This window comes from Alligator mississippiensis, chromosome 5 (assembly GCF_030867095.1).
Source record: "Alligator mississippiensis isolate rAllMis1 chromosome 5, rAllMis1, whole genome shotgun sequence".
In the NCBI taxonomy this organism is placed as follows: Eukaryota; Metazoa; Chordata; order Crocodylia; family Alligatoridae; genus Alligator; species Alligator mississippiensis.
The window spans coordinates 81,175,886-81,197,097 of record NC_081828.1 but is presented as its reverse complement, the minus strand read 5'-3'; the positions used below and the strand labels follow the sequence as shown (position 1 = coordinate 81,197,097).

Genomic DNA, 21,212 nt, shown 5'->3' with positions numbered 1-21,212 from the left:
TGGTGTCATCTACAAGAGTATATGCCCCTCTAAACCCCTTAGTCACCAAGATGGCACCCTGCCCTGCCTTCTGCCTAACTTTTGAACTAGAAATATAGCCTTATATTACAGAAATGCTTTGGCTTCAAAAAAACAACCCTCTAGTTGTGATGCCATGCTCAGAAATGAGATTTATAAAGGTTATATGAAATATGAAATGTTCGTTCTGTACTGTTCTCAATAAATGCATTTTAAAGATACAGTACTCTTTTGATGCTTACATACCTAAATGGTGGGAGGTGCCCAGGGAGAAGTGGAGGCACAAAAGAGAAGGGGGGGGGGGGGAAACTGTGGGTAAAAGGATGGATGGCTTTAAACTGGGTACTGTGGTTTTGTTCCCCCTCACTCCTATCCCCCCCTGCAGTCACAATTTGAGCACATAGTAGGGTGGGAGCAGCTGTTGTGATGGGAAGCCAGAAGCAAGAGTTTGGAGGAAAAAAGGTGGTAGGTCTGTGGGTGAATAATGGGCTTGAAAGGAGTGGAGAACTTAATGAGCATAGCAACACCAGTTCTAAACAGATCCCCTGCATCACAGGTGCTATTTTAAGCATGCTGGGGCAAGGACAGGAAGAAATTCAAAAGGTTTTTAGATGACATGCACCCGATACAGGAGAATCCAACAAGCACCTGAAGAAACAAATACCAGACATACCACAGCATTTAGTACCAACCACTTATAATAAAGAAAAATAAGCCAAAAAAGATTTTTGCCATCCCCTCTATTGTGTCCCTATTTGGCTAGGGGTATTCAGAACTTGAAAACCAACTAGTCAAGGGGCTGGAATGTAAGGTTTCCAGATCCTCTTCAGGATGTTCACAGCCCTCCATCATCTGTTTGATGCCCTGTGGGGTGAAGAGGTTCAGCCAGTTCTTCGTCCTCACAGTCATCCCCAAGTCACCTGTATCACAACTATCCAAAGTGGACAAAATGGCAGCATTTCACAACAAAATCCTGTGTGACTCCTCGTAATATGGACAGGTAGGCACAACCACTCCTGTAGGTCCAGTTTTGGTCCTTTGTCTTTTTTTAAGTCTCTTTCATATCCTTGGTTTCAATCCAGCACTGTATAACATCCTGTTATGATCACACACAGCCATCCCTTGAAACTTACATTTTTGAGGTAACTGGTCATAATATTTCACCTCCAAAACTTCTTGAACATTTCCCTTACCCAGAAAGTAAGATGATCCAAAATCTCTGCACAGCTCAAGAGAGAGATACTGAACCTAGCTGCATGATGGTGTTTGTAAAAGGTGGTATCTGGTTACCGTGACCACGGAGTAGAAGATACATTAATGGATCAGTTGGTCTCGCCAGGTCACAAAGCAGCAGAGGAAGACAGCTGGGGACCAAATAAACACACCATACAAATGCACCCATGCAAAGGTGACTATACAGTGATTTACTGCAAGGTGATATTATAGGAAGTTCAAACATGTACAATATGCACTGTATCTTACTGCATTATGCACTAAAAATTGCATGGTTTGAAAAAAGGCCTTTTAACACTACAGCTACAGATCTTACTATGAAGAAACATTCCCACCCAATGTAGACAAGCTTTGTTTATTAAACGGAGAGGATGTCTATCAGTTTCCACCCAAGGGAAAAATGTCAGCAACTTCCACACACAATACATAAACAGCCTACGTTTTCCGACAGACTGTGACACACCAGATTAAACAATAAGCAAAATGACTGAAATGTCAGACTGCACCTGAACCTTTTGATTTAAACTTCAGTGGCACAGGAAAGTGAAATGGTAAGTATGTCCTCCACTACGGCATTTGAAATTTGTCTGCCTGAAGTTGGAGTAGTTCAGAAGTGAAAAAAACATTTTGTTTCTCCTGATTTAGAGAAGCCTGAACCTGAAATGTCACCTTTTGATGTTGCAGTGCAGGAAAATATGAATCAATGAATATCTTGTCAAAAAGAAATCAAGTGAGCCAACTGATCAAAGGAATTCTGTGTAGCACTATCATGAAAAGTGAAAGAAAAGAACAGAGGCAGAAAAGTCTTCCAGAAATATTATGTTGGGGTTCTCATTCCAGGTGGAAGAGTGAATAAAAATGAGAAAAATGAGTTTACGGTAGGTTACCAACTAACTGCATTTGCACAATCGGGGTCAGACCTGAAGAAGAATGTATTACATTTGTAAACTTGTCTAAGTCTATCCCAGGGGTGTCCAACCTTTTTGAATGTGGGGCTGGGATCACAAACTTTTTATCACCCAGTGGGCCGGCGAGCCATATTCAAAGACCTCACAAGAAGCGGTATCACATCAGGAAGTGATGTCACGTGATCTTTGACACCAATGAAGTTGCAGGAAATGACAATGAAATGGGTCTGGAAGTGTGGTTTAAAATCCAAAATAAAAACAATATAAAAGCAAGAATGAAATAATACCAAACCCTTGACTAAAATAAGCACATTTGCTTCTACTCACTTCTCAATGAATGAAAGAAGCATAATGCAAGTCGACAGATCAAATGTGGAAAAGATATCAGCCAGAGTAGAAACTAATCAAAGCAACAAAATATGGGCATTTTTGAGAATAATCTTCAAGAAGATTTACTTTCATTGAATTAATAACTTGTTAGTAACACATCTTTAACAAGTAGTAACAAGTCGAACCCCCAATCCTGCACAAAGAGAAACAGAAGCAAACACAATCCAAACACTGGACAGTATTTTTACAAAGATTTTTACCTGCTCCAAATTTACGTTGGAGCCCAGATTGTTCATGCTCAATTCTTGAGCATATTGTTCAGTCTTAAAGGAGCATACAGCACAGCTGCAGGGGACTCAGCCACAACTTTCCCTCCCTGGTGCAGCCCGGCCAGCCCATCCCGTACCCTATCAAGTGGTGGCCTCCCCATGTGCTGCTGCACTTTCCCCCTACCTGTGCCAGCTGGTCCCAAAAGGCAAGAGGCTTCACCACCACTTCCGTTGGCCAGTGCCGACCCAGCCGGGCATCCCCATCAGCACATGGGAAGCCAGCTTCAGCTGCATGCTGCCCCACCCAGCCAGGTCAGCACCGGCCAGGAAAAGCAGCATGCAGCTGAAGCTGGCTTCCCACGGGTTGCTGGGGATGGGAGGAGGCCAACTAAGTCGGCACCAGCCAGCAGAAGCGGCGGTGGAGTCATGTACCGCTCGGGACTGACCGGTGTAGGCAGGGGGAAAATGCAGCTGAGCCCCTGCCGCTCCAGCTGGGCTCATCCCGTCCTGTCCCGTTCCGAGCAGCACATGGCTCCACTGCCGCTTCTGCTGGCCGGTGCAGACCCGGCCGGGCTCCTCCCATCCCCAGCAGCACACAGGAAGCCAGTTTCAGCTGCATGCTGCTTTTCCTGGCCGGTGCTGACCCGGTTGGGTCCATCCCATCCGCAGCAGCATGCGGCTGAAGCCGGCTTCCCACATGCTGTTGGGGACGGGAGGAGCCTGGCCGGGTCTGCACCAGCCAGCAGAAATGGGGGTGGAGCCGTGTGCCACTCGGGACGGGACAAGTCCAGCTGGAGCGGCAGGGGCTCAGCTGCATTTTCCCCCTGCCTGCACTGCTCAGTCCTGAGCAGCACATGGCTCCGCCGCTGCTTCTGCTGGCTGGTGCTGACCTGGCCAGCCTCCTCCTGTCCCCAGCAGCACGTGGGAATCTGGCTTCAGCTGCATGCTGCTCCGGATGGGACAGACCTGCCCAGGTCGGCACCAGTCAGCAGAGGCAACGGCAGAGCTGTGTGTTTCTCAGGACTGACCAGAGCAGGTAGGGGGAAAGTGCAGCTGAGCCCGGCTGGGCTCATCCTGTCCTGAGATGCAAATAGCTACTCCTCTTCCCACACGCACCACGTCGGCAACGTCAAGCTGACGCGGTGCGTGTGGGAACCTTGTCCCTTCCCCAGCCCTTCAGCAGCCATTAGGAAGCTGCTGAGGGGTTGGGGGAGGGACAAGGGGTGGGAACGAAAGTAAACAGTGTTTACTTTCATTTCCCGTTGCAGCACGGCGGGCCACATGGCGGCCCACGGGCCGTATGTTGGACAAGCCTGGTCTATCCCAACCATGCAGTTGGTCCAATAAAAGATGTTACGCACAAAAATCTTTGCCTCTCACTTACTTCCTGACCGTCATGGCTACAACATCACTCCAATGCCATCAGCATTTAATAAATATTTTTATGGAGTGGAATAAACCCCAATATTTGCTACTGGTCCTTCAAAAGAGTAGCAAAATCTTTTAAGTTACTGAACTTTTCCCCCCTTGAATTACAAGTTACCAAGGCTCCAAACAGCTTTCAACATACAAATTCCTAAATGAAGTAATAGCAAAACCAAACCTAAGCTAGTTGCTGATCTACAATGGAAAACCCACCAGTTGTGACTACTTCCATGGTAAAGGATGTTATTCTCTGTGACCTAAAACTTGCTAAGCTTACTGGAATGAACTTCAGGCAACTAATCAGACCTGTGGACCATGTAACTCAGAAAAAGAAAAAATTCAGTTAAGTCAAAAAGATCTCTTATTCTCTTTCATCAAAGTTGTCTACAGATACATTAATCAATCGAGCAACAAGTACCATCTCAACAAAGGCAACATCCACTGTTTCCTAGAATTTTACAGGTTGGAGATGAAAGTGAATTTTGATAGAGGCCCAAGTGCCCACTGCATCAATCACATCATACAGAGTGTAAAATCTTTTAACAAAGAAACTGCTGCCGTTAGTCTGTACAGATGATGAAGATTCCTGGACAAAGACTACTAGGTTTCCAGGTTGAAGGAGGTACCATATCAACCATCTTGAAACAGGAAATTGTAGCACTCTTTTCCCTTTAAATATGAAAGAGGTAGAAATTAAGTAATGGACTTCTGACAAACCTGTGATGAATTTGAATCTTAAGGGGCTAATGTACATACAATGTACAGAACAAGGCAGAATAGACTTACACTTCATAAACTAACCAAATAACCTTGCTGTTCCCTCCTTAGACAGTAAGCCAGGACAGCTTTCCTTCCTTGAACATCTACAGCTTGGGCAGACCGGAGGTTTTACTATACCCAAGATGTCAGGAGGTAGTCCACCTTTTGCAAGAATGAAGACTTCTCCCACTCTCCTTGCTGAAGTAGGCCACTGCACTAGTGTTATCTGTACTGAGCAGGATGCAAGAGTTATTCATCCCAGTCAATTTTTACTGTTTCTTTCCTGCTCTGCCAAAGGAACTTCCCACACAACTGACCACCTCAGGTTGTAAGCCACTCTCCTATGGAAGTAGCTGTGACTGTCATCTGCTAGTCTGGAAACGTCAGGAATGCTTGGATTGGAATAACAATTATGTTCTTTTCTGTGAAGCCTGGCACGTACCAAGGGCATTTTTTATTCATCTGAGGAGTCTGCCATCACTCCTTCCATCAGTTCCCCAAACATTTTGATGACATTAACATCATTTTATCCTGTACTCTATTCCAGTCATGCAGCCACAAAGAACAGTGAGTAACTGTAGTATAGGCTATGATCCTTTTGAGACCCCTGTGTGTTCAAGGAAGCATAAAAAAGAAAGGGGGGGAGGGGCTGGTGACATGCAAGTCTGAGAGGTACTGAACTGTGGCATCTCCCATACTTGAAAGATTCAGTTCAGACAGACCACTTATCCATGCAAAATCACTCCGACAAAGCATGTTGATGCAACCGAAGCTCTCAAAGAGGAAGACTCAAAGTTTCTGGGTAATGCAGTGGTCATTGGGCGAGCCTGACATTGCGCTAGCATGTTCCCAATCCATTGTGCAAAAAACCTAGCAGCAGTTGAACTGCTGTTACTAAAGTGAGAACTGGCATGTCTTCATGAGATTATAAAACATGGGGGGCGGGGGGGGGGGGGGGGGGGGGGGGCGGAATCTGGCACCAAGAACGTGTTCTAAAAGTTGCATTCAATTCCAAAGACAAAATTCCTTATTACAGCATAGAAGCAGAAGGTCTTTGACACTGCAGGTAGGGCTGCTCAACCAATACCACAGCTGCTAAGGCTTGCAGATCTACTTCTAGACTAGAGGTGCTCTCTAAAGTGTTTCTGTGAGAACACTTCCCTTCAAATGAAGGCCAGGCTGGAAAGAGAGAGAAAAAAAAACTACCCAGAAAAGTATAAAGGGAGAAAATAAAAGAAGAACTGTTACACTACCTATTGGGGAAAAAGAAGAAGGAAAAAAAAAAGAATGTTTGTTAGAGTCTCTCTCAGTGTAGGAGAGGAACAAACAACTCCTGTCCTCCACGTATACAGAGAAAACAGATTAAGCACGATTAATTCAGCATATATGCCAGCAGGTGGAGCTTTATGTTAAAAGGAAGACAAGACTGAGAAAGAAGACATGAAATTAGGCACTTTGCCTTCATTCCATTATGCTGGATAGAAATACCCATGAAATACAGTTTCTTTCCAGAGCAGTGGAAAAACTGCATCAGGCTATGTTTACCAGTTATTCTCAAGACTTTAGTGCACACTGACAAACGTGTTAAAAATAATAATAAAATATTAGAAGTAGGAACACCTAATGAAATATATTCTCTTGCCTGAGCCAGAATTTTAAGTCTTACAAAACTATGATTATTATTATTATTATTTCAAAATAACCCTCTGTTGGTACTCTGAATCTACTTTATTTACATAAAAATAATTGAACACCATTGTGAAGTACCTTCAGCTCCAGAATACAAAATCTTCAGTATAAGAAACAGCAAAATGTGAATCTGGCTTCGTGCAACTGGAAGATTAGCTGCAAAACAAAAGCAATGGTGGTTATTAAAGAGCAAAACCAAAGCCTATAATTTTTCTTTTACATTGCTGTATCATTAGAAAATACTTCCATATTCATGGAAATTAAATCAAAATAGAGACAAAACACTGAAATAGAAGAGGACAAGGGAAGCAAGAGAAGGTTATCATGAAAATACAAGGAAAAAGAAGAGGGGGAGGACAATAAATTAAGGAATAGGGAGAGAAAAGAGAGTGGAAAGGCAGGTCAAGGGTTTAGAACAGCAAAAAAGGAAGGTGAATCTTTCAATTCAGAAGAAGGAAGGAAGAAAGGGGAAAGAAACTGATAAAGAGAAGACAGAAGATTTCCTTCCAAAGACAGTACAGCTTCTCAAATTTTCTTTAAGAAGTTTAAGAGAAAGCCTTTGAAATAGTCTAGAAAGTTCACTTATGTTGCTGGTATTCATTTAACATTTTCCCATCTCAGACTCGAAATCTCAGAGGAAAAATATTTCAGTTACTCTTAAGAAATTAGCTGAAATTCACTATTATATCTATCTATTGGCATTATACTGCCAGGATCATCCCATTAAAAAAAAAAAAATCACACACACAACACTGACAAATCAATGCATTTCTGGTGAAAGAACCAGCTGCAGTATGGGAGAAAATAAAAGAAAGACTGTTTATGCTACGGTAACAGGGTCCTGCTCCCGTGGTGACTGTGATGCCCCTGGAACCCCCTCAGTCCTCATCAAATTTGCTCTCTTTTGCTGTCTCTGGGCAGTCTCCCTGTCTCACCTGCCATACCCTTGATGTTATGATTCAGAAAAAGGGAGGCTGCCTCAGGATTTCTCATGAGATCTCACACTCTGCTACACAGGTACCACCAACCATCACCTTAACAATTAATTATGTGGGCTCCTTCCACCCCAGTACCCCTGCCTCACAGATGTCACAAATCCAGATCAAATCATAACTGCCCCTACAAGCTTTTGGCTCTGTTCATCCTTACACCAGCCTCTCTCTAGGCTATGGGCAATCTGGTCCCCTTAGTCTCCAGCTGTGGCCTTCCTGGCCTTCGGTCCTTCTTCTTAGAGCCTACTTCTTCTCCTAGGCCAGTTGAGACCCCTGGGCTCTCCAGCCCTGCCAGTCTCTGGCTATGGCCCTTCTTGGCCTTTGGCCCTTCCAGATCCCTGGTCCCACTCCTAGGCCAGCGAGACCTCTCAGCCCTCTGTTCTCTCTGAGGCAGCTGGGACCTTCTTACCTCCCCTTAGTCCTTTCCACAAACCATCCATTGTGCTTACCCCAGCTCAGATATTACTCAGGAACTCTGCTGCCCAGGTGCTCCTCTCTTCACAGCTGTCAGGGATAGATTGCCTGCCCAGTTCCAGCTCTGAGCTGGTATCCCAATAGCCCAGCCCCTGTAAGTCATGCAACTCCTAACTACCCCCTGGCACACCTGCAGGACACTTCTCAGACAGCCTGCCTTCTCTTAAGTAGCAGTAGCACCAAGCCTCTTGCTATGCTACCTACTGGGAAAAAGACAGATTGCAATGACCATTTAAATTTTGGCACTTCCTGAAGCAATAGTCAAAGAAAAACCCATTGGAAAGAGTCAGGATCTCAAAAACAATGAAAGTGGTTTTTGCTTTCTTGAAGGATGGATCATCATTCTTAATCAAAGAAAATGAAGACTCTTTCTTTCTTGTAATTAGGATTCCGACTGGAAAAATGAGACTTGAAACAGACTGTTCATTTTAAACTGGTATAAGAGGAATTAATCTACTAATACATTAGTAAACAACAAAATACATCAGCACTCAAAAAATTAGCTTAAAATTCTTCTTGCAAGTCTAATTTTGAATATTTAAAAAACTTCTGAACATCCTCATTTTCCTTGAGGAACAGACAATCTATTCCAGAGGTCTCTACCAATTGCCTGTGTTAGTTTTAGGAGGCCCATTAAGGTGATGTCTCAAAATGTCAGTTACAGATTTCCATCTGTCCGTCTGCTTTTCAACCATGGTACAATGCACTACCGCACAAGAGACAGTACTACTTTACAATACAGCCCTGCTCTTATCTACAAGAGTTCTGTTCCTCAGCTGATCTACATGTAACAGTAGGCATAATAGTACGGTATGGTACCTGTAATAGAAAGGTGTTCAGTCTCTCTCTGTATTCAGAGTTGGAAAAAAAACCCTCCAGAATTGATAGCAACCTATTATAAAAATGGAGGCCAGGCACATGCTACAAAACGTTGCCAGCACAGCTATGTTGTCTAAGGATATGGAAAAATATTGCATACACCTAAGTGAACAAACCCTCGTGATTTAGACACAGTAATGCCAACAGAAGAATGCATCTAGTGCAGGGGTGGGAAATTATTTGGGCCCCCAAGCCATCCTTCTACCCCAAGGAGGGGCTGGAGCTGCTGCTCAGCTTCGGTGGCAGCAGAATCTGCGGCAGGGCAGAAGCTGCTGCTGGGCACTGGGGGTGGGAAAAGCGGGACCTGGTGGCAGCTACAGCTGCCTCCCCCTCGCCGCTGCCAGGGCCTTCTTGCTGCAGCCAGAGCCCAGGCTACTGCTCTCCTTCCAGCCACCATCTGTCTCCAGGCTGCTCCTGCACCTAGCCAAGAGAAGCCATGGGGTAGCTCCAGTGTAGGCTCTGGGAGGCTGCAGTGAGAAGGCCCTGGCAGCAGCAAGGGGGAGGTGGCTGCAGCCACTGCCAGGTCCTGCTTTTCCTGGCACCCAGTATCAGCTTCTGCCCAGCCCTAGGCTGAGCACACTGCCTCAGCCCCAACCCCGGCCCCAGCAAGAGATTGGGGTCCCTGCAGCACCCACTCTGGACCCACCCACCCCAGCCATGATGAGCAGCAGCAGTCAAACAGAAGCTGCTGCTGGGCACAAGAAAAAAGTGGGATCTTGCAGCAGCTGTGGCCACCTCCCCCTCACCACTACTGGGCCCTTCTCACTGCAGCCTCTCAGAGCCTATGCCAGGGCTGACCTGACTCCTCCCTGCTGCTGCCACCACCACCAGCACTGCTTCTGGGATACCCTGGGCTCCTGCACCTGGTGGGGCAGTGGTGGCAGTGGGGAGGAGACACAGGGCAGCCTTGGTACAGGTTCTGGGCACTGAGAAGGGCCTGGCAGCAGCCAGTGAGAGGCGGCTGCACCTGCATGTGCTGCCAGATCCTGCTTTTTTCCTGCACACAGCAGCAGCTTCTGCCTGCCAGTTACTGCTTATCATGGCTGAGGCACGAGGGTCCATAGCAGGTGCTGTAAGGACCCCAATCCACCACGCAGAGTGAGCCAGGGCTCTGCATTCAGCCCAGGTCCTCACTGCACAGGTCCTGGCCAGCCTTTATGGGGCTAGTGATGGCACCCGGAAGGCTCCACACCTGCCAGGGCTGCTGGCAAACGGTAGTCCAGCTGCAGAGCCACCCCAGCCCTGTTATGGCACATCCTGCTGCCCGTTGGTGCACGGGCCAACAGTGCCTGGCCCAAAGGACCCGCCACAGGCCAGACAGAGTCTTTCTGACTCACAGGCCATGTTTTGCCCACGCTGCTCTAGTGGCTTACCTCACTTTCTCAAATGGTCCAAGTTCTCTCTCTCATTAGAAAAAATGTCTCTTTTGGCATATGCCATATCCGCACTGGGAGTCTGCCAGTGTAGCTATAGTTGCAGAGGATATGCAGTATAGATAGACACTCAATCCAACAAGACCAGACCCCCAGGAAAAACAAAAAACCAACCAATCAAACAAAAAATATTTATATAAATGAGTGCAAAACACTGTTTAGTTCTTATGTCAGTGCAGCATATTGAGGCTATTGAGTTTTCCCTCACATTAAATATTTCCAACATTTTAAAAAAATGCTGAATCTTCGGTTCACTTCCTTTTTCGGAAGTGAACCAAACTCATTTAACATCACTGATAATGATGTTAAAAAAGTAAAGAACAGTTGTTTAGGAACCCCTATGTTCTAGCTGCAACAGAAAAATATTCAAAAGAATCTAAAGCAGGTATCAGCAACCTATAGCTTATGGCCCAGATCCAGCCACTGCAGGGACAAATGTCACCTACAAATTCTCTCCTCGTGCCACCACTGAGACAAGTGGCAGTGGCAACAGGATCCTAGTACCCACCCACCCACCTCCTACCCAGTGTGGGTCATTCCAGCCCACAGCCTGAAAAGGTTGCCTATCTCTGATGTAAGACATTCTGAGTATTTCTGTAATATATTTCTCCACAACATTTACACTTGTAAATCTCAAAAACCGGAACACTCCTCTACCATATTTGGAAAGATATTTCATTCTGAATCATCTGTCTGACCTGGTTCTCTTGTACAAACACACGTCTTAAAACTGTTTAGTGAAAGGAGTATCAGTATTTAACAGAGGTGCACCGATACACATCAGTCTGGTATCGGATCGGCACCAATATAAAGAAAATTGTGTGCATCAGAAATTGGCCTGATACGACTGATAATATGGCCAATAAATGGCCCGTGCGTGCTCCCAGCTGCAGTGCAGCACGTAGGCAGTGAGGACCACAGCCTGGAAGCTTGGAGGGCTGCATGCAGCTGATAAGTCTATTGTGATAGAAGGAGAGGAGTGGAGGGGAGAGGGGCGTGGAGGGGGCAGATCAAGGCCCCCTGCAGTGAGGGAGGAGTGGGGCTGGGGCAGGGGCTGAGGCAAGTGATGTCCAGCCGGGGCACGGCAGGCACGGGACAGAGCTGCGGCTCTTCTGGGGGCAAGGGGAGAAGGGAGGCAGCTTCCACTGCTGCACGCTGCTCATCCGGGAGCTGGTCGTCCAGCGCTCGCTCATCCGGCGGCTCCCACTACTGCTCCTGCTGCTTCTCCTGGACATGGTAGGGGGGTGTGCCCCTGGATCTGAGTGGGGTGGGGTGGGGTGGGGCAGGGTGGGCTTTCTAGTGGGGCAGGGCTGTGCTGTGGCACTGGGAGGGGGTTACGGGAGGGGCCTGAAGGCACCCCAAAATTGGCCCCCCCATCCCTGCGCTGCCACCAGCCACAGCCCCATCCCACCAGGAAGAGCTTGGCACAGCCCCGGCCCACCCCACGCAGAGCTGGGGGCACACGCCCCCCACCCCCATGCCCTCCTGGATGAGCTGCAGGAACAGTGGCTGGAGTCACCCTGCCACCCGCTGTGCCTCCCAGACAAGCTGCGGCTCCGTTCCATGCACATCCCACCCCAGCTGGGCAGAGTTGCCTCAGCCCCACTCCTCCCTCACTGCAGGGGCCTTGATCTGCACCCCCCTACCCCCTTCCAGCACAGCAGCAGGCTTACCAGCTGCACGCAGCTCTTCAAGCTGTCAGGCTGGTATTGAAAATCGGATCGGTATCGGCCAATATGCCTCCTTAAAAATAGGCTATCAGTATTGGCCCCAAAAATCTTTATCAGTGCACCCCTAACATTTAAATTTGTGTGCACTCATGAGTCTTTACATCTGTACAGTGGGCCTTGCACATACTCTTTCAAAACTGAAAAATGTTTCAGTTTCCAAAACAAGTACTAGATAAGTAGCTGACATGACATTTACTATATAAAATTTACTCATCCTGGGGCAAAATCAGCAGGGAGTCTATTAATGGCCCAGTTAACATGTTCTTTCTGTTTTAGTATGCAAGGCTCATCCACATGAGAAAGTTCAGTTGCCAGAACTTGTTGATTTACAGCTGCTGACATTACTATGTCACTACAGCACACACATCCTTTTTTTGCCTGTGTTGTAGCCTCACTGCAAAAGACTACATCAACAGAAAACACTGGGTACAGGAGTAGGAGCCCAAGACAGCTGACAACATTGCTATGTTGTTGGAGCTCATCCACACTGGTGTTTTGCTAGCAACTATATACCAGCCAAAGGTTTGTGCCATACAAGGAGACATCAGAGACTGGGCTTTCACAGCTCACATCAGATTGCATGCAAACATGTGCAAACCCACGGCAACAAACGCAATTTGTGTTGGCAAAAGTGTAGCATACATCAGACCAAAGACTCAGGCTACAGATCATGGCTCTGCTCTGGCACTGTCATGGGACCCTGGTTGAGAATCACTGCTTTAGAGTCAAGGCAATGCAGGCATTTCAGAATAAGATGAGTGAAACTGGAAAGGCACGTATCCTCAGACTTCTCTTCACTTAGTGAAGTGCATTGACAGATGCTGCAGGATAACTGCAAAAGTGTCATAACCAACAGTGGCAGTAGAACTTCAAGATGTCAAAGGCCCCTTTCCCAGAAATCTATGGGACTCACCCCCACTTCCCCCAAGCTGCAGTGGTAACACATCTACACTAGTTATTCTCTCACTGTAGAAAAGCACTTTATTCACTAGCGTCTGGAAACTTGTCATGCCCAACTGCTACGATTCAGACACAACAAACCCATTTGGTGCTGCTTGACTGAATACGGAGGCCATTCAAATAGAGACATGCTATGAAGAAGGGCAGTGTCCACATTCACTGCAAAATTCTTGTTTTTTTAATAGAAATGGATCTTTAAAGGCCACAAAAATGACATCTTGTATCCAAGGGACTCCAAACAAGCACATAAAAAATTAAACAGCATTAGCACTAAGATACAGTTTACCATATTTACTTAAATCCAAGATGACTTTGAATTTAAGTTGATCCCCATAATAATTAGATTCTACGCATGGAAAATTGTATATTGGTTATAGTTTTCCATGAATAGAGACTAATTTCTAGAGGGTCATCTTAAATTCATCCCCCACACAACTGTGGCAGAGAAAGCAGCAACAGAAGGGCACGTGGCAGGGAAGGCAGATGGCCTGATCCCCACCCCTTACCACTTGCCCCTGCTACTTGCCGCCACCCTATCCCACCCCACCCCACCCCATGCCTGCACCCTGGCCACCTGCTTGCAAGAGCATCCTAAGTGAGAATCACTGCTCTGCAAAAGTTTCATAGTTGGTAGGGTCGGAAGGGACCTGAGCAAATCATCAAGTCCGACTCCCTGCCATGGGCAGGAAAGAATGCTGGGGTCAAATGACCCCGGCTAGATGTCTATCCAGCCTCCTTTTGAAGACTCCCAGGGTAGGAGCAAGCACCACTTCCTTTGGGAGTTGGTTCCAGAGCCTAGCCGCCCTGACTGGGAAGTAGTGCCTCCTGATACCTAGCCTGAATTTACTCTGTCAACTTATGGCCATTATTTCTTGTTACTCCCAGTAGTGCTCAGGGGAACAGGGACTCTCCCACTGCCTGCTGGTCCCCCTTGGCCAGTTTTATAGACGGCCACCAGATCCCCTCTCAGCCTTCTCTTGTGGAGGCTGAACAGGTAGCCTCTCCTTGTAGGGCCTTCTTGACTGCGTCCCCACATTGGTGGCCCATGTTCATCTTGCAGTCTATAATGACTCCAAGATCCTTTTCTGCCTCTGTGTTGACGAGAAGGGAGTTCCCCAGCCTGTAGGTATGCTGCCGGTTCTTTCTCCCTAGGTGCAGTACCCTGCACTTGTCAGTGTTGAATCCCATCTTATTCTTATCCACCCACACTTGTAACCTGTCCAGATCCAATTGCAGCCTGTCCCTCCCTTCTAGCGTGCCCACTTCCCCCCACATCTTAGTGTCATCTGCAAATTTGAACAAGGTGCTTTTCACCCCCTCATCCAAGTCGCTGATGAAAATGTTGAACAGTGTGGGCCCAAGGACCAAGCCCTGGGGGACCCCACTGCCCACATCCCTCCAGGGTGAAAATGACCCATCCACTACCACTCTCTGGGTGTGGCCCTCTAGCCAACTGGTGACCCATCTGACTGTGTAGGCATTGACACCACAATCTCCTAATTTTTTAACGAGAATGGGGCAACAGACAGTGTCAAAGGCCTTCCTAAAATCCAGAAAGACTACGTCCACCGCAACACCTGCGTCCAAGGATTTTGTTACCTGGTCATAGAAGGCTACCATGTTGGTCTGACAGGACCTGCCTCTAATGAACCCATGTTGGTTGCCCCTAAGCATACACTCCCCTGCTTGCCCCTCACAGATGTGCACCTGGATAATTTTCTCAAAGAGCTTCGCCAGGACCAAGGTAAGACTAACAGGCCTATAATTTCCTGGGTCCTCCTTCCTCCTTTTTTTGAAAATGGGGACCACATTGGCCCTTTTCCAGTCCTCTGGCACCTTGCCAGAGCACCATGAGTGCTCATAAAGCTGTGGCAGGGGTCCTGCAATGACCTCTGCTAATTCCCTCAGCACTCTGGGGTGGAGATCGTCAGGACTTGCTGATTTGAACATGGCCAGTCCCACCAGACTAGGTCTTCACTGACCCTGGGCCTGGCTGTGCCAGCCTGGGTCTGTTGGGGATCCCGGTGTGGGGATGACCTGGTCCCTGCTCAGAAAAATGGAGGCAAAGAAATTATTAAATAGGTTAGCTTTGTCATTCAGTGAGACCACCAGATTTCCAAGAGTGTCCTGCAGAGGCCCCACGTTACCCGGAACCTTTTTACCCCCGATGTATTTAAATAAGGATTTCTTGTTATCCTTGATCTGGGTTGCTAGTCCCAGTTCCATCTCTGCCTTGACCTTCCTAACAGCCTAATAATCCCGAGCAACGGAGGTATAGTTCTCCCTGGTGATGGCCCCTCCTTTCCATTGGGTGTACACCTCCTTCTTAGCTTTGAGATGTTCCTGGATGCTTTTGGTGAGCCATGGGGGCTTTTGAGCACTCTTGCCCCCTTTGATCCGTGCTGGGATTGCTACTCTTTGGGCTTGGAGGATCGTCTCCTTCAGGAACGACCACTCTGCTTGGACTCCCAACTCCCCACCCCTCCGGGACCTCAGTGCCTCCCCAAATAGTCTCCTCAGTTCAATTAAATCCGCCCTCCTGAAGTCCAGGGCTGCTGTTTTGCTGCAGGCCTTTGCCACCCTGCACTGGATGGTGAATTCCAATAGGCGATGGTCGCTATCGCCGAGGTGATCAAGCACCCAAAGTCCCCTCACCAGGTCGTCGCTTGTGGCCAGGACCAGGTCTAACAAGGCATTTCCTCTGGTGTGACTGTGCACCTCCTGGGTTAGATGGAGGTCCTGTAACATGGCTAGGAACCTACGTGACCAGTCAGACCTGGCCGACTGCTCTTCCCAGCAAATGTCCGGATAGTTTAGGTCCCCCATGATGACCACATCCTTCGATTTAACCGCCTCCGCGAGCTGACCTGAGAATTCCCGGTCTAGCTATTCTCCCTGGTTGGGTGGTCTGTAGTAGACCCCCACTGTTAAGTCCCTTTCCCCCCCGACCCCCTTGTATTCTGATCCAGAGCACTTCAGTCTGCCCCTCCTCTGACCCAGTGCTGCTCGCGGAGGATGTGAATTGTTCTTTGACATAGAGCACCACACCCCTGGCCTTTCCTCCCTGTTCTATCCCTCCTGTATAGCCTATATCCCCTGATGTTCACTGCCCAATCGTGCGTTGGATCCCACCACGTTTTGGTGAGCCCCACTATGTCTGGGTGTGTGTTAGCTAGCAGGAGGGCAAATTCCTCCTGATTGTTCCCCATACTACGAGAATTAGTGTATAGGCATTTAAGGCCTCCTGAAGGTCTATGCACCGCCCCCCTAATCCCAGGACTACCCGGGTCTCTTACCTGAGTATTTCTTGTGCTCGTCGTCAATTCAGGATGTGCTTGTCCTCTGACAACCTCCACTGAAGGAAGTCCTACAACTTCCATGGGTAGCCTGTCCCACTGTCCTATTATACTAAAAGTAAAGGAGCTTTTTCTAAGATTTGAACTAAAACTGCTTTGCTGTAGTTTAAACATGCTGCTTCATGGCTGACTCTCCATGGTAACAGAGAACAGTTGTTCTCCCTCTTCTTTATAGCAGCCTTTCCAATATTTGTAAGCTGTTATTATGTCCTCTTAATCTCCTTTTCTCCAAATTAAACATACACAGTTCTCTCAACCCTTCCTTATATCACTCAGGTTCCAAGCCCTTCCTTTATCATCTTTGTCACTTGTCCCTCTAGTTTCTCCATAATCTCCTTACATTGAACAGTCTAAAACTGCATACAGTAAACCATCTGAGGCCTAAACATCACAGAGTGGTACTATTACCTCCTACGTCCTACCCCTTGTTAATGCAACTCAAAATTGCACTTCTTGTTCAGTGATTTAATCATGCTGCTGGCTCCTGCTAGGTCTGTGATCCACCAAAACCTGATTCATCTGAGTGACACTATGGCCCAGCCAATTATGCCAATTATCTCCCTTCCTGCATTTGTACTTTCAGTTTTTCTTGTCCAGGTATAGCACCTTTGTTTTCATTGAATTTCATTCTGTTGTTTAGTTCCCAGGTCTCCAGTCTATCAAGACAGAATTAGAATTCTAAACAACCCCCCCGAAGTGCCTGCAGGCCCCTCCCACAACTGACAAAAGCTACTTGTATATTTCTATTAATTAGAAATACAATTCTCTTAAAAGAACAAAACCCTTTACTGATTTTGCCATTTTAAAATGTTCATTTAAAAGATCACAAGCCCAAAATAAATGTCCATTTCATGCTACCATTTATTTACTAAAGAACCTTCATTCTCTCTGTCAACATCTGATATATCACAAGTACAAAGAAATATTAAAATAACAGCTTAATACTGAAAGAAACAATTTTATTCAAGAAAGATTCAGCACCAGTTTTTCAAAGTTGTAGTGAAACAAAAGACTACACTCTTAGGCAGATAAAGTTCTTTGGGTAAATCTGATATCTTTTATTAGACCAACTCAAATAGTTGAGAAAATTCTTCTTTGCAAGCTTTTGGGTTTAAATTCGTCAGGCTGAGGAAGCATCTTTTTTCCAACTAAGTTGGTCTAATAAAAGATATCAGATTCACCCAAAGAACCTCATCTGCCTATGTCCTTAGACCAATACAGCTACAACCTACACTCTTAGGCTGTGTCCAGATGAGTGTGGCCATGCAGTCTGTGGCGCCACATACCCATCTGTGGGTGCCATACACTGCACATTCAGGTGTTTCCCATGCTGTTACCATGCAGCATGAAGGGAAGGGGGGGGGGGGGTGACCCTGGGAGATCCTGGGATCAAAAAAAACAACGAAACGTGGGGCAGCACACAGGAAACCGCTCACGCCACCCAAAACCGGAGCTTGACCAGCCAGGGCCACACACTGGCTGCCAGCAGGCTCCCAGCTGCAGGAGTGACACAACTAACTGCAGCTTCCCCAGCCCCCAGGTAAGGCTGCTGGGGCCAGCCCAGCTGCTGACTCCTATCTCCCCTACCCCACCCAGGATAACATGCTGCATATCAAAGGTGTGTGGCAGGATGTTCCTTGGGGAGCCAAACATCTGCACTCATCTGGTTGCAACCTTAGAGTGTACAAATATCCTCCATAGGCTCAATCCAACACTATCCAAATCAATGGAAGCCATTTCTACTCAGATCAGCAGAAATAGGATCAAGCCCTCTGAAAAATGTAATTTAAACTTAGGGCTACAACATGGGGAAATGGCAGAGGTACTGTTAGCCCATTCAGCAGAACAGCCTGTCTACCTAGTTTCTCAGCTGTTTCTGGAAGAAGAGAGCGCAAAAGTTCCCAAGTACTTTTGTTCCCCTCCTCCCCACCTTGGTTGGTTAGAAGGTTGACTCCGCATGCCCATGTGCCAATGGAAACAATGGGCATTTATACACATGCCTCAGGAGTGGGCAGAGGTGCTTTAATTAACTAAAGCTCACCGAGTTCCAGGAGCTGCTCTAATTGAAGTGCCCAGAGCATCTCATATATCAGTGTCCCCATGCTTAAAAAAGGTGGTTGGGGTGCTTAACTAACACTTATTCAACAAGGTTTAGTTAAAATGCCCCTGCTGCCATTTTAAGGTGTGGGGACACTGTCACGCTAAGACACCAGATGCTCCAGGCACCTCAATTAGAGCAGCTCTGAGTTCAGTGAGCTTTAATTAAAGCACCCCCACCACCCAGGGTAATTACCATGTTCCAGCAGACTCAGTGAAAGTATTTTCATGCATGAATACAATGAATGTCAAAAATACAACCAATGCATTTTCAATGCAATGTCATTACAGCGTGTCAGAGCACCCTCACTGCACCTGGACAGGCACCCAATTACAGCTTTGCCACTTCTAAACTTGGATGACTACAGTCTAGCCCAGGGTGTTACACTGAAGTCAGCGGGTAGGCCATACCCTCTGCCAGAGCCAGACTCCCTGCCAGGGCTCCCGGGGCCTCCCGGCCAGCACCAAAGGGTCGTGCTGCTGGCACCGCTCAGGCCCGGCTGCCGCCCAACCCGGTCTCCAGCAGGGAAGGAAGCCATGCGCTCAGCAGCAGGAAGAGAGGGGCCGGGCAGGACGGCATTAACCGCTGGGTGCTGGCTAGGCCGACCCGCCTGGGAGCCCCGTCGGACGCGGTCCCGGTCCCAGTCCCGGTCCCGCCCGCGGGCCTTCCATCTGACCCCTGGCCCGGTCCTGAGGCGGAGGCTGCGCACGAGCCGGCCCACGCTGGGCCCCGCCCCCGGCACGTGCGCGAGGGCGGGGCCAGTCCCCGGCTTGGCAGGGTCCCGGCAGTTGGGGGGGGAGGAGTGGGGGGACGTATGCACTCACCCGTCGTCGACCACAGCCACGGCCAGGCCCGCCCGGGGGCCGCCCGCGCCATGCTCCGCAACTGCCCGGCCCAGCGCGCCGCCCGGCCCCGCCCCCTCCGCGCACGGCCGGGCGCTCGCCGCCCTCCCGGCCTCCCCATTGGCTGCGCCGCCCCGCCTGCCCGCGCCCGTGGCGCAGGGCGGGGTCCGCAGTCTGACTGCAGCGAGCTGTGGCGCGAGCTTGAGCTGCCCAGCTGCGGGGCAGGGGGGAGAGCTAAGCTGCCAAAGCCTCAGCCCCACGGGCCGGCCGCTAGGGAGATAAAGAAAGGCCAGATAGAAGCCAAAGAAGCTTTGGTAACTTGACCCTGAGGCGAGGGGGAAGAAACCTGAGGGAGCTCTTCTGGGTAAAATGCTGGCCTGAAAAAGTCTTATAGCCACGAGCAAAGAAGCTGTCTATCGCCGAGCGCTTGCGGTTATGTTCAAGGATTATTCTCTATAAACAGACAGGATTTCACGACATGCAACCCTGCACTCCACACTTCAGTTTCTCCTTTTGACAAAAGCAACCTTCTAGACCCCAAACTTTGCTTAATGGCTCAGGTCAAACGCATTAACAGTATTTAGCAGTAGCCTAAGGAAATGTATGAGCTGTTCTTTTTTATCTTAATTTATAAAAGCAAAGATGTAAAGTAAAAAAAATCCCAAACGTTTATACTCCATTAGAAAAAAAATTAGATTCGTTGCACCAGGAGATCAAGGCAAAATGTTATTTTTGTTTTAAGTCATGCATAATTTTATGACTTTAATTGAAGTTCAGTTTGGTCTTTCATCGGTCCCGTGGGACGCCCATGCCCTCCATCAATACTGACCTCGTGAAGGAACACCTTGAGAGGCTGGACACCTTCAAGTCAGCCGGCCCTGACAATCTACACCCCCGGGTACTGGAGCTGGCGAGCATCATAGCCCAGCCCCAGGCATGGACCTTCGAGAACTCCTGGCGCAGTGGTGTAGTGCCCGAAGACCGGAAGAAGGCCAATGTGGTGCCTATCTTCAAGAAGGGGAGGAAAGTGGATCCGGCAAACTATAGGCCCATCAGCCTGACCTCTGTCCCGGGGAAGACCTTAGAAAAATTTATTAATGAGGCCATCCTTAATGGACTGGCCGATACCAACATCCCGAGGGCTAGCCAGCATGGGTTTGTTGCAGGTAGGTCTTGCTTGACCAATCTCATTTCCTTCTACAACCAGGTTACCTATCACTTGGACAAGGGAGAAGAGATTGATGTCATATATCTTGACTTCAGAAAGGCCTTCGATCTGGTATCTCATGATCACCTCTTGGCAAAACTGGCCAATTGTGGCCTTGGGTCCACCACTATCCGCTGGCTGGGAGATTGGCTCCGTGATCGGACCCAGAGGGTAGTAATTGACGGAAGTCAATCATCATGGTGCCCTGTGACCAGTGGGGTCCACCAAGGCTCTGTCTTTGGACCCATATTGTTCAACATCTTCATTAATGATGTGGACATTGGAGTCAAGTGGACTGGCCAAGTTTGCCAATGACACCAAACTTTGGGGCAAAGCATCCACACCTGAAGACAGGAGGGCTATCCGGGCTGACCTGGACAGGCTCAGCAAATGGGCGGTCGAGAACCTGATGGTGTTTAACACTGAAAAATGCAAGGTTTTCCACCTTGGGAGGAAAAACCTGTAGCATGCTTATAGGCTCGGCAGTGCTACACTGGCTAGCACTATGGAAGAAAGAGACTTGAGGGTCATCATTGACCACAAGATAAACATGAGCCTTCAATGCGATGCTGCAGCTAGTAAAGCGACCAAAATGCTGGCTTGTATCCAT

The 21,212-nt window shown here is 48.0% G+C and overlaps 1 protein-coding gene across 1 annotated transcript in view; it reads right to left on the bottom strand.

The window, feature by feature from the left end:
* LOC102559894 (activin receptor type-1) overlaps nucleotides 1–19,462 on the bottom strand; it is a 61,584-nt gene extending 42,122 nt beyond the window's left edge. Inside the window, exons 1-2 of the mRNA XM_014602945.3 lie at nucleotides 19,378–19,462; nucleotides 6,710–6,787 (exon numbers count right to left, since the gene is read on the bottom strand). Coding sequence (XP_014458431.1) covers nucleotides 6,710–6,787; nucleotides 19,378–19,429 — 130 coding nt within the window. The 5' untranslated portion in view covers nucleotides 19,430–19,462. The remainder of the gene's footprint in view (nucleotides 1–6,709; nucleotides 6,788–19,377) is intronic.
* Nucleotides 19,463–21,212: the final 1,750 nt, after the last annotated feature.